The sequence below is a fragment of the Rhynchophorus ferrugineus genome, unplaced genomic scaffold (assembly GCF_030347505.1).
Source record: "Rhynchophorus ferrugineus isolate W39M unplaced genomic scaffold, kcgeb_rfMv2 rfM3, whole genome shotgun sequence".
NCBI lineage: Eukaryota > Metazoa > Arthropoda > Insecta > Coleoptera > Curculionidae > Rhynchophorus > Rhynchophorus ferrugineus.
This window is the reverse complement of record NW_027472582.1, coordinates 25862308-25875545: the sequence shown is the minus strand read 5'-3', so window position 1 is coordinate 25875545 and position 13238 is coordinate 25862308. Positions and strand designations below refer to the sequence as shown.

At 29.3% G+C, this 13238-nt stretch overlaps 1 protein-coding gene across 1 annotated transcript in view; it reads left to right on the top strand.

Annotated features, from left to right (window-relative positions):
• Nlg3 (Neuroligin 3) overlaps positions 1-8380 on the top strand; it is a 781379-nt gene extending 772999 nt beyond the window's left edge. Inside the window, exons 9-10 of the mRNA XM_076398792.1 lie at positions 1153-1428; positions 7329-8380. Of these exons, the coding sequence (XP_076254907.1) occupies positions 1153-1428; positions 7329-7864 (812 nt within the window). The 3' untranslated portion in view covers positions 7865-8380. The remainder of the gene's footprint in view (positions 1-1152; positions 1429-7328) is intronic.
• Positions 8381-13238: the final 4858 nt, after the last annotated feature.

Below are 13238 nucleotides of genomic sequence, written 5' to 3'. Positions count from 1 at the left end.
CTGCTACTTGTACTTTTTCTATAGCCGCAGGCAGAGATATATATTTTGCCATGATAACTGTGCAGTCGACAAATGTTCCAGGTACTGTTTCTTTTGTTGTTGGGATATCAGCATTGTAGAGCAGATACAGGAGTAGTTTCAAGACATTAACCTGGGAACTCCGAAATAGGTTTAAGTGTTAGAATGCCCGACAGAATGAGCAGTCGACATTAATTTCGCGGTAGCAATTTGCTTATTTTGTAGATTAAACCCCAAATGCCACACCCGATCAAAAAGTGGTGAGAAATCCAGGAATATCGTAGAGCAGTATTTCTTTTCTTCGAATACCTTTTCAACAACCGCTGTTAATCTGTGCACTTGGCCGATTGTCGAGTGGTAATTTCGAAATCCAAACTGGAAATCTAGTATTAGCGTTTTAACAACAATTATAACAAAAACAACTTGTTCTGTCAGTTTCGGAACATTCACGAACATGATTCGGTCTGAAACAGATATTGAATATATATGTCAATATCATGATTGCTTTTCGCGGCAACTCTTTCGATAACCCAGGTGAAATGATGATGAGGTTGTTTACTATTAATAGGCGGTACTCTAATAATTGGTCTTTTAAATCTCCAAATTGCTTTCCATAGTGAGTCCTTTCCATCTTTGTCTGTTTCCGGGCTTAATTCACTTACACATTTTTTATACAAGTCTGTTAATATTCATTAATCTTTTAATTTGTCTGATTACTAATTCTATTAAATGTTGATTTGTCTACAGTATTTCTGGTTTTGTAATTTACCTCATATTCTGATTGGAGTTGGTATAGCTTATTTTGCAACAGACCGAATATATTCAATTGTATTTCGAGTTTGCTGCTCAAGATGGTCTATATTTTTGAGTCTTACGTTTAGACTAAGCTCTTTAGATATTCAAGATGATTAAAAAATAATAACTTATAGTTTATCAAACCTAAATTTGTGCCGAATAAAATGTACCTGGTAGAATGAATGTGTTCGCACAGACAATATTTTTAATAAAAGTTATTTCCCATTTCACTTTCAATAAACTGTTTTTTTTTGTGAAAAACGTGTGTGACGCTATAAATTAGTTTAAATACTTAATATTATTGACTTATTTTTAAAGCTACATTTAAAATTGTTTCAGATACCAAAGCGAAGTTAAAAAATCACTATCGTGCACATCGGTTATCATTTTGGCTCAACTTGGTGCCTGATCTTCACAAACCAGGAGGAGACGACGTTCCTTCTTCTCATCACGAGCTAATAGATGATAACGAACCTCTGCCAAAACTTCCGTCCCTCAATCCTCGTAAATTACCAACCACCGAAAGCCCAGAATTCAGAACATTAGTCGGCAACGGAACTTCCATTTTAGCCACGATTAGTTCAGCTGACTCCACCGAGAGAGTTGAAGAACTAGGTAAGCAAAAAAAAAACAATGTTTCGCTGTAAAAATTACAATTTTGTAAATATAACGCAAGCCAAATATTTATGAGAACATTTATAAAAAACTAATTGCGAAACTACTTGTTTAATTTAAATGTTTACTTTAAAAGCGCTTTTTATTTCTAAAATATTAATGGAGAATACGGACGAAGCCAAATTAAAAGCTTTTTAGAAAATTACTTTGTGTTTTACAGTTGTTTTTATATAATTTCCACCAAACTAATTTTGCTTAAGATGGTAAAAGTCACTTCAAAGTTTGTTTAATATCTTATTGTATACCTTATGTTACACAACCTGATATTTATTATTAATATTATATATTTATATTAAGTTTGATTTCAACTAACAAATAATATCTGAATATTTTTAAAAATTTCAATTTTCATTCTTTTTTCAATTCATAACCGTCAAGTTCAAAGTTCAATAACAATCAAAGTTCTCAATGTTTTAAAACTAATTTATATTTTGTTATCGCTGGTTGAAAAACGTTCCACATATTAGGAGCTTGCATGTATTCTGATCACAACAGTCTAGTTCTGGAAAATCCTGGCATATGCACAGATTTGAATTTGCAACGTTGTCAATTGTTTAGAATTATAAGTATATTTGAAGAATATAATGTAAATAGAATAATTTTTCTTGAATTCACAAGTTAACCTAATATTTCTGTTGAAACCCAAGTTATTTTGGTATATTTTTGTCCCCTATAACATAAAGAGTGTAATGACGAACCATTTATAAACATCTTTTAGCAACAAGGGAAAATATGTAATTATTTATCAATATAAAATATTACAATAACAAGCCACAGTAATAGTTATTGCAAATTATTTTCGTATAAGAGTATAATATATATTCTCGAATTCACAAATTAACCTAAAATTTCATACTGTATGGCACAAAGAATACTTTCATTGTTTCCTCATCGAATTTGTTCGATATATAAAAACAGCGTAAAAACCCCTATCTAATTTTATTCAATAAAAGCAAGGAATGCAAGTCAAATCGATATGCATTAAGCCTGTGTGTAGCATATACACATACATACATTCTATATTCTTTTAACATTTCATATTGTCGTTCTTTATTATAATTAACATAAAATATCCTTATTTTAAAGTAGCGTAAATATCCAGAAACTGAGATTATGGCTTATATAACAACACACATCCTGTATTTTTGACTTCATTTACCTATGCCTCAACATTTGCAGCGTCCTTTTTATGTTTTGTACCTGTGGAATTCAATTGGTTTGCTTACTGAATATTATAAATCTTTATGGGTCAATACATCTAGTTTTTTCAAATTACCACTGCTTAAATTAGCCCAAGTTTGATCCAATATAGCATCCCTTGGAATTTAGCAGCTAGTTTGGCTGCAATCATATTTTTATCTGATTTTAATAACTCTTAGATCTCACCCTTTGGTACTCTCTTACTAATACCTGATCGATTACGCTCAAATTTAGAAGTGGTAATATCTTTACCAAAACAGGAACCCCAACCTTAGAAATATTCAAGCGAACTAAACTTCAATGTTTCTGGTTCAATTTTAATGCTGTGGAATTATGATGATCAACAAACTGTGATTTTGATGATATATACTCACGTAAAAGACTTCGAGTCATAATTATGTATACTTTTATATTTGCAGGTTCCTCACATATCTGTTCAGATTAAAAGTCTTATAATAGCTTTTTGGACAATATTCACAAATCGATGTTTTATCCATTACTGCCTACCATTTATAATTAAAATATGAACAGTACATCAACAAATAAACTGCAAACAACTAAATTTTGGTTAACCTTATAAAGCAGGGCGCCTACCAGCATGAGGGTCAGATCCAAAATGGCTATAGTAGGTCGTTGGATTATACCTCTTGATTGCTTGTAACTGGCAACGTCGCAAAACCAGACGGAAACTACCGAAATTTACCGAATACCAGTTGGGATTCTCCAGAATAACCACTACTTTCTAATCATGCATCTATTGATATACACAGCTGTTAAATAACCTAAATTAACATTCTCTCTTTCTCTACTTGAAATAACAGTTTTCCATTTAACATAATTGAGTTGTACTAAATATATATAATAACATACTCGTATACAACATTCATTACTTCTGTTTTTTGATATGAAGAAATCTGCTGCCGAGGTAAGAACTTATTTCAAAAACTATTACTTATCGTACTGCTGCGATTTGGCTATCAACCTGGAAGACCAAAGAAGTTCGTACAATTGCAAGACCCATTGGACGAAAAGCCAACAAGCTACTCAAAATCTCATTGAACTTTCGAATAGCTTAGCGGTTGAATCAACTGATTCCAAACATGTGTTTACATGCGATGGGAAAGATCCAAAAAGAAGAAAAGAAAAACTATCACATGAATAGACTGAAAATAAAATTTCGAACAGTTTCAATATCGCGATTTCGTTACTTGCCAGATATAAAAGAAAAGATTTCAATGGTCTATTCTGACTGGTAATGAGAACTAGATCTACACATGACAACCCCAGCATTATTTTACGAATCACTTATAATTTGGGACGTGACGGAATTAGTACACCACATATGGCCTTGGAACAAAAGAGAAACTTTATTTTGATCCCTGGTAATTTATACCCAGTCGATACAAGTCACAGCGCCCTCTATTAACTTTTCTTCCTTTTTTCTATACTGGCTCTTGTATCGAGACAAGTCATATATTTAACACTCCCTTTCAATTTAAATGTACTAAATAACTTAACCTAATTAAGATTGTAAACAAAAATTACAAAACTACATTTAAATTGCCAGAACAAACCTATTACATTGTACATACAAATTTGTTTTAACTTAGAACTATTCTATTTTTAGATAGCCAGAATTTAATTTTAATTAATAATTTCATCAAATAATTCTACACAATTATTTGATAAACAAAAGTAATAGTCAATTTTCTACCTAAAAAAACAGTTCTCTCTTTGAACAAAAAAAATTTGAACAATCATAGAAATAGTCGCCAAAATACTGTCCAATTTAATATCGATTATATAGTTTGTTCTTGGGCTGCCAAAACGTACACATGTATTTCTCTTCGAATTAATTTCTTCCATGCCTCTGAGTTGCTTTTATCAAATGGTATAAATCCATTAAAACTTCCTAGTTGGTTACCATACCAGTCTTCATAAGTTGCTCCTTCAAGTCACTGAGGTATCATACTAATTGTTCACCACTGCAGTCTTCTTAACTTGTTCCTTCAAGTCCACTTCTGCCTTATATTACTCCATGGTCTTCTGGTATCACTGAGATATCATAACTAAATGATCACCACTATCCCCATTTTCTGCTTCTAATATTGTACTCAATTTGGTTAATTTTGTTTTCTCACTTTCTTCTTCAGTTTTCTAACTTTATCACCTTCATCTATTACTTTCAACTCAACTATTAACTAACATTATTCTGCTTTATGAGCTTTCTTCTGTTCTTGATCTCTCAACTCCAAATAAATTATTAATGGGTGTTCATTTTTGTTTTTTCTTTTCTTTTAACATTCTTCACAGTTTCCTTCAATCAAATCCTAATATATTTATTATTTCCATTACTATCAGATTCATTATCACTCCATTTCCAATTCGAAATCAGAATATTTTTAATATAACCCAGAACTGTCTAAGTGCTGTTCGTCTTTATCATATCTTAAATATTTTTGCTTAGGGCTTTCTTCTTCGTCTTGGGATAAAGCTAAATAATCAGGTCCTTGATCCATTTCTTCCAATTTAGACAAGGTAGATTCATTTTCATCAGGTTCGTCATCACTGTCTGTTATCTGCTTTTGAATGCTTTCTTCATCATCACTCACATTCTTGTTTTCTTCTTCCTCTTACAAAACTGTCTGCATCGGTTTACTCAAGATTCTTCTATGGAATTTTCCATGCACGTCTTATATTTGTTTATCTTTATAACGGTATATCTTTAATTATTTCTTCACTATTATCCATATTGAAGTTGACTTCCATTGGCGTACCAAATTGATCTTTTTAGATGCGATCTTGTAGCTAACAAAACTTATATCCTTTAAATTATAACTGTAAATTATTTCTCCACTTTTGCTGGTGTTAATATTAATTTCAATTGGTTCAACAACCTTCTACATAGAATTCCTCAAGCAGTCGTTAAATTATGTGTTTTTGATGAATCTTAATCTCTTCTATCGCTGCTTTTTCTATTCCAATAAACTGTTTAACTTCATAAAAACTGTCTATTAAGTCCACTATTTGTTCTTCGTGTCCTCATTTTGTGTTCCAACCTTTAGGTGAATTTCTCAGTCCATACAATGCTCAATTTAATTTATAGCATCTTGTTTCAGAATTAAATCCTCAGATTTCCTGACATAAATATCTAGATCTATTTTTCCATTTATAATATGATCGAGCGTCAATTTCATTTTTCTTTCACTTTGGATCCAGTTGTTACTAGTTTACTCGTGCTTCACTGATCCTTATATATTATACACATGATTAATTTTCCAAACTCTTAGTTACTCCATTACTATTTACTACATTGATTACAATGTTCCCTTCCTTCTTACTGATAACTCAAGATCACATGTTTCTAGTTTTCTGGTGTTCCTTCTGATGGTCATTGATCTTTGAGTGCTCTAGTGCGCCGAAATAAATTTCCGTGTGTTGCATACAGCCATCTTATTACTTCCACTTTCCTTCGTGTATATATAATTATATATATATACTATACCGAACTAAAAACTTTACCTAATCTCCATTCCCCTGCACTCTCCGTCGTCACCCTACTACTTCTCATTTACACCGAGAATTCTGGGCCCATTACGTTTTACGAATCACTTATGATTTGGGACGGGACGGAATTAATACACCACTTATGGCCTTGGAACAAAAGAAAAACTTTATTTTGATCCCTGGTAATTTATACCTACTCGATACAAGTCACACCGCCCTCTATTAACTTTTCTTCCTCTTTTCTATACTGGCTCTTGTATCGAGACAAGTCATATATTTAAGACATTAGGCATAATTATACTACTGATTTCAAAGATTGTATTAAATATTGTTACAATTTCTTAGACACCGCACGGATTTCAGCTGACACAATCTAATGTCAAACTGACAACTGTCTTGCTTAATTATCTTTCATTGATTATTAGTCTCTTCAAAGAAAAATAGAGAATTAACTTTATATGAAATTTTTTGGAAATGTTTCGCGACGTCCAATATCTAGATGTCGCTACGTTTAACTTATTACTTGCTTTAATCGCTATGCTAAGATCCGTGGGGGGATCTGAATGGTTCACTTTGTTTCTACTGTGCGATTATTGTTTATTCATTTGGAGTGTCATTTTCAGTATGCCTGACGTAAAGCATAGCGCGTTTATATTTTTATAACGTTTAGAGATAAGGAAAATTTTATTTAATTAAATCAACTACACGTGACGTCAGAGCTGACATATGCCAAAATTTATCAAAGAACCAATCAATTGCCTTTACAGCAAAATGTTTCTCTTACAGCCTATAATGGAGAAATAAATTGACCAATCACATTACTTGGATGACCGATATTATATTTATCTGGATGTTGGGCAAAGCAAAACATTTCTCCAGACCCCAATTGAGTTTTCTGTCCATTACTCTGTGAATCTCTTTTTCCATAGAAATTGGTAAAATCAGTGTTCATGAGAACCATATTTTTGTTTTGATATATAGTTGATTATTCTATATAGTCCTATAATTCCAATAAGGTTTACATCTACTCAATCTAGATCGGCTTAAATTTTATATTTTCTGTTGAACCATATTATTAATGGAGTCTTTGAATGCTGTAATTTTGACTAATAATAATTATTTTTTATTTCTAGGTGGTTTAAGTACAACGCAACATCCTGTCGAAGATGGTTTCGCCGCGTATTCTACTGCCTTAAGTGTAACTATAGCAATCGGTTGTTCTCTATTAATACTAAACGTTTTAATATTCGCTGGCGTCTATTATCAAAGAGACAAAACACGTATGAACGAAAACGGTAGTCACCCGCCTAAAAAAAGAAACGAAAACGGCCAGATGCCCAACAATATCTGTGGCGACCTAGAATCCAGCATAATCGGCGTCAAAGGTGATTCGGCCACTATATTAGGTCATCATCATTCTCACCATCAGCTTCCACCTCCGGAATTTGCGGATTTGCCTCAGAATAACGCTACGCTTCCCAGGCACGCTCCACCTCCACCGAAACTGGGTAAATCCAACGTAAACACGTTGAGCTCGCGAGGCGTTCAAGAAAACCAACCGTTGCTATCAACGCATAGCATACAGTTAATAAACACCGGTACGCTTACCAAAAAGAACACACAGATGAACGCGAAACAGAACACTAACATGGAGGAACTGAGGGTGTGACAACAAGATGTTTATTTGTGATTTGCGATCGCTGTTGCTCAAACTGAACTAATCCTGGAACTCTCAGTGTTGTTTTTAGTGCGCGGTATTGCTGAACTTGTAAAGTTTTTCTAATCGTCTTTTTTTATCGAACTTATAACACGATTGTCACACGGTGAATTCTAGAGCTGCTATTTTCATATGTAATCAGAAGTAATTGCCGTCGATTTACGCCCCATATCATTTTAGAAAATCGACAACTTTTAAATGTGTGCTGCAAAACCAGAATACTGTAAAAATTCAAATCCCCTTTTTTATAATTTTTTCTAACAAAATTATTTTCAAATAAACAAAAATGTATAATCAGTTGAATAAAAATTAATTATAAATTAAAACTAATTGCATATTTATAAATTAGTTTTAAAATAACTGTTAATAAAATAAACCTATTAAAAAAAATTATATAATACCCTGTGTACTGCATTTTATATCAAAATGCTTCAATTAATACAAGTTAAAATGAAAATAATAATAAAAAGTGAAAAGTATCTCAACAACATGGAATCTAAACATTACATGCACACATATATACTAAGCACATATGCAAATAGCAACATTAGGTCAAGAAATGAATGTATAGTTTAAAATAAGTAAATAAATGAATTAAACCTAAATTATGTGAATATAATTTTTAGATAAACACTATCGCGTTGTGATGTCCGTTATACACAGACCAAGACCTTTTTATTATAGTTATATTAAAATCCAAGGAAATGCATAGATATTAAAATAAATTACATAAGAATTAAACTATTTAAAACTCGAAAAATACCTTCGCCAAATAGTCAAGAAATTTTCAACAATAATATTACAAAATTACTATTTATCTTAATTTTAAACTAATATTTTAAATAATCTTACTATATACTCATCACTTGGTGGTTTGATAAGTAGTAAATCTTGCATATTAATTATATAAATGTATGCATTTCCTATAACTGTATTCATTTAATTTCTTATGATAGATAATTATTAGGTCTACAAGAATAATTGTTGCGTCTCCAGGGTCCTGTTAGTTATAGTGACAAAATAACGATGCATATATTTATAAATGTTCTCGTTTTGTATATTATCAAATTTAGCAGTAAAACTATTAATTAAAACGCCACGTCATTTCACTTAACTTTGATAATGAATACAGATTATAGTAAGAATAAAACACATTTGTTAGAAATTAATGTATATATCATTTTATATGTGTCACTGTATTATAAAACAGTCCATTGAATTGTATATAATAAACGAAATTAATGTAATTTCAATTATATCAACTCAATTTAAAAATGTACTTTAAATATATTTTTATTCCATTTTCCAATGTTTTAACATAAACCAGGAAAAATTAGATTTCATTGCATAATTAATTTATATCATTATTAATATTATAAATATAAAATATCTATAATAATAATTACATGTATCCTAATTTCTATAGAAAATATATATTTTTTTTTTTAATAAAATCAGAGAATCTAATTAAAATTTTAATGTAATTAATAATCTTTATAAGGTAACATACAAGCATTTTTTACAAAGGCTTGTTTTCTTCAATATTATTTGTCATTCTTTTACTTATTCCCAAATATAATTATTTTAAATTTCTATTTAAACAGTTAACTGTTAATTTGGTGAAGTAAATTGATATAACTGTAATTATAATGTAAATATTAATCTCATAAAATATCTTACATAAATGAATCTACCAAAATTTGAGAAAAAAATATAAATATTTTGAAACTATGGAGTTTCAATAATCTAATGTGCATTTTTGTAGGCGTCTCTTTTGTAATATAGTTAATAATTATTTCTGCTCTACAATATATTTTCTCAAATTTTGTTTCTGTAATTATTGCGCGACTGGAATGTAAATAGATAGAATAAAAAACGTTAAAATAAATTCAATTATAAATAGATTGCAATACTCATTTAAAATCCCTAATGCCCAATAGGTACTTTAAGAAAATTATGTGATAATTAAAACAATACCTTATTATCTAATTATTGTATATACACGAATGATTTAATATTTATTTAGTGTGAAATGCACCATATGAATATTTAAAATTTTCTTCACAATTTTTCAAATTTTTGTCATAATGTATGAGAAAGTATGAGAAATTTTTGTCATCAAATTTGTTGGCATGTTTTGCTCATACTGACTTACAGAATGTAATTTATTAAACAAACCAAAAAAAAAATTTAAAGTTAATACAGTTAAATAAAATTATATTAAATTATATACATATTTCAAAAACCTGACAAACCTACAGAACAAGTCAAATCTTACAGGCCTATTTCGCAACTATCTGCAATATCAAAGCATATTGTTACCGCGTAACTATTTTCAATTGCTGGAGTCATATCTTTTCGGAAGGAAATTTAGAGTATCGCACGAAATGGCGTTCTCCACATTTAAAACTATTTCGGCTGGAGTTCCACAAGGTAGCGTCTTAGAACCTCTGCTATATCTGCTCTACACTGCTGACATTCCAACAACAAAAGAAACACTACTTGGAACCTTTGCTGACGACACAATTACTATGGCAAACGATATATCTCTACCTAGGGCAATAGAAAAAGTACAAGTGACAGTCAACAAAATCTACAAATGGACGGATTGGAAAATTCAACTTAATAGCTTCAAATCTGTCCACGTTAATTTTGCATTAATAAAAACTTAATTATACCACTCAATGGATGCCCGATTCCTCAAGCCAAATCAGCTAAATACCTTGGAATCCATCTTGACGGTAGATTAAATTGGAAATATTATGTTAGACTAAAAGCAAAACACATTAGAGCCAAAATAAAACGACTATACTGGTTAATCGGAAGATACTCTTAACTTGATCTAAAATTAAGGGGTTGATAGGGTAGGTTGATCTATAAAACAATTATAAAGCCAATTTGGACGTATGCGGTGCAAATATAGGGCTGCACTAAATATTCAAATGAACTAGTCATACAATGCTGTCAAAACAAGGTTCTTCGATTGATTACCAATGCCTATCGCTACGTAACCAACGAAGAATTGCACGATGACCTGGAAATCAAATGGATTTGAAACACGAAAGATTACTAAATCATACTAACGTGGAAGCAATACAACTGCTGGACAGCGCGCAGGATGTCAGGAGATTGAAGCGAACCAAACCATACCAACTTATATAAAGTGTATACCTTTAGAGTAATCTATAGCTATAAGTTATTATAATTTTATAATTAAGGAATACATTTTGATGTATTTTCTCACACTTAATGTGTGAATTAATCCAAGTACAAATGAAAAGTAGTAATAAATGAATTGTAAATTAAGGTTGTACTAAGCTTATCTAATAAAGATGTTATAAAAAAAATATATTTCAAAATAATTTTTGTATTTTTATCTAATTCTTTTTAGGCGCTTATATTCTATATAATATATATTTCAATACATGATAATTACATACAAGTAATGAATTACTAATTGATATGTTTGTAAAATCACTTTCCCCACCAATTCCAATTTATAATAAAAAATACATCATATTTTCAATATTTTATTGAAGAAATAATTACTTTGATATCACTGACATTTAAATTGGGACAAACCTGTAAATATTTTCTTTACAGTACCATTATTATACTAATATTATTGACATATAATGTGGTATGGTACTATAAGGTATAATGGCATTCATTATTAAGGGAACTGATTAAAATATAATATATGATATATTAAATAAACAGATTTGTCCAAAAACTCCTATATATAATAAATAACAACACAACTCATGTAAGTATTTACAAGATCAGTTATAATAAAACTCATACAAAACAAAACTAATTTAGATCAAGTTAACTAAATAATTCATGCATTGTACATTAACTTCTTAGACAATATCACTTTTCAGACTTCAATTTTTTAGACAAACATTTATTTGTCATCAGTAATTTTCTACATTATGGAATGTTCTGTACCTTTAATATGCATTATGTATGTACAAAATAAAACTACAGTTTATGCTAGGACGAAATTTGGCACATATAAAGTTTAAGAGAGTAGGAATATAATATATAATCTTGTATAATCAACATAACTATTACTGATTATACATTTTAACTGGAACTCATTAGTTACTGATATACAGTTCATTAAAGATCTCATAAAATAAAAATGTTCCCAGAATAATGATTAAACATATTTCAAATATTAATTTAAACATACGCTTATATCCTAAATAATAATAACCATAATTATATAAATGTGTTATTTATTGTATTGCAAATTTTAGTTTACAATTTTAAAATATAAAAATAAATTAATAAAAACAACTTATATTACTAAATGAGTCAATATTCAATCAATATTTTTATAAAATTTAGAAGACGAACAATGTTTTCTTTGTCCATAAAAATGGTTAGAAACAATATCTGAGCAAATGATTTCTTAAAGTTATCAACTAAATTTGAGCAAAAATATTTTGGCACGTTTAATATTAACATTACAATTGCTAAAATTATATTGAAAACCAATTAAAAATATATGTTAAACAATAAAATGTCAGGTAATTCAACACAACCCACTATAAAAAATTAATAAAATGAAATGTGTATATTTTTTTTATCACATTTATATAAGATAAATATAAGATAATTAATTATAATTACTCGATCTATTTCTGGAAGATACAGAATTTTAACAAAATATTAAAAAAATTAGATAATTAAAAAACTTAAATTAACAAATCGTTAAATTTTGAATAAGCTTGCCGTTTACAAATTTCGTTTTCTAAATGTATATAAAAAATAGCCCACTCATGTGACTCTCACTTTAAAATGACATTAGAGAAAATATCTAAATTTCTTTGGTAAAATTATATAATAACAGTTGAATAAATAGTTCAACTTTTAGTTTCATTTTGAAATTGTATTTGTACAGTAGCATCTAACATCGAGAGTACTAACTTCAGTCAGCAGAAATTATATCAAACATTAACCAAATTATATTTATTCTTAAATGTAAGGTTATTAAAATATTAAGTAAATTTAAATTAATAAAAATCAACTTTCATCCATTTAAATATCCATAATAAAATATCTAAAGAAAATTTACTATAATTGACATAACAAAATTATTAAAATGTAATCTTTTCGATCGATTCGATTTTCGATTTAAAATTAACATTAAGAAATAATGTTACAATTGCACATCTACCCTTTATGCATAACTAGTACTTTCACCCTATTATAATTCTAATGGAAGTACATGAGAAATATTGAAACAATATATCATTAGAAAATATTTTTTACATTATTCACAAATATTTCATAAAATTTGGCACCTTCAATTTGA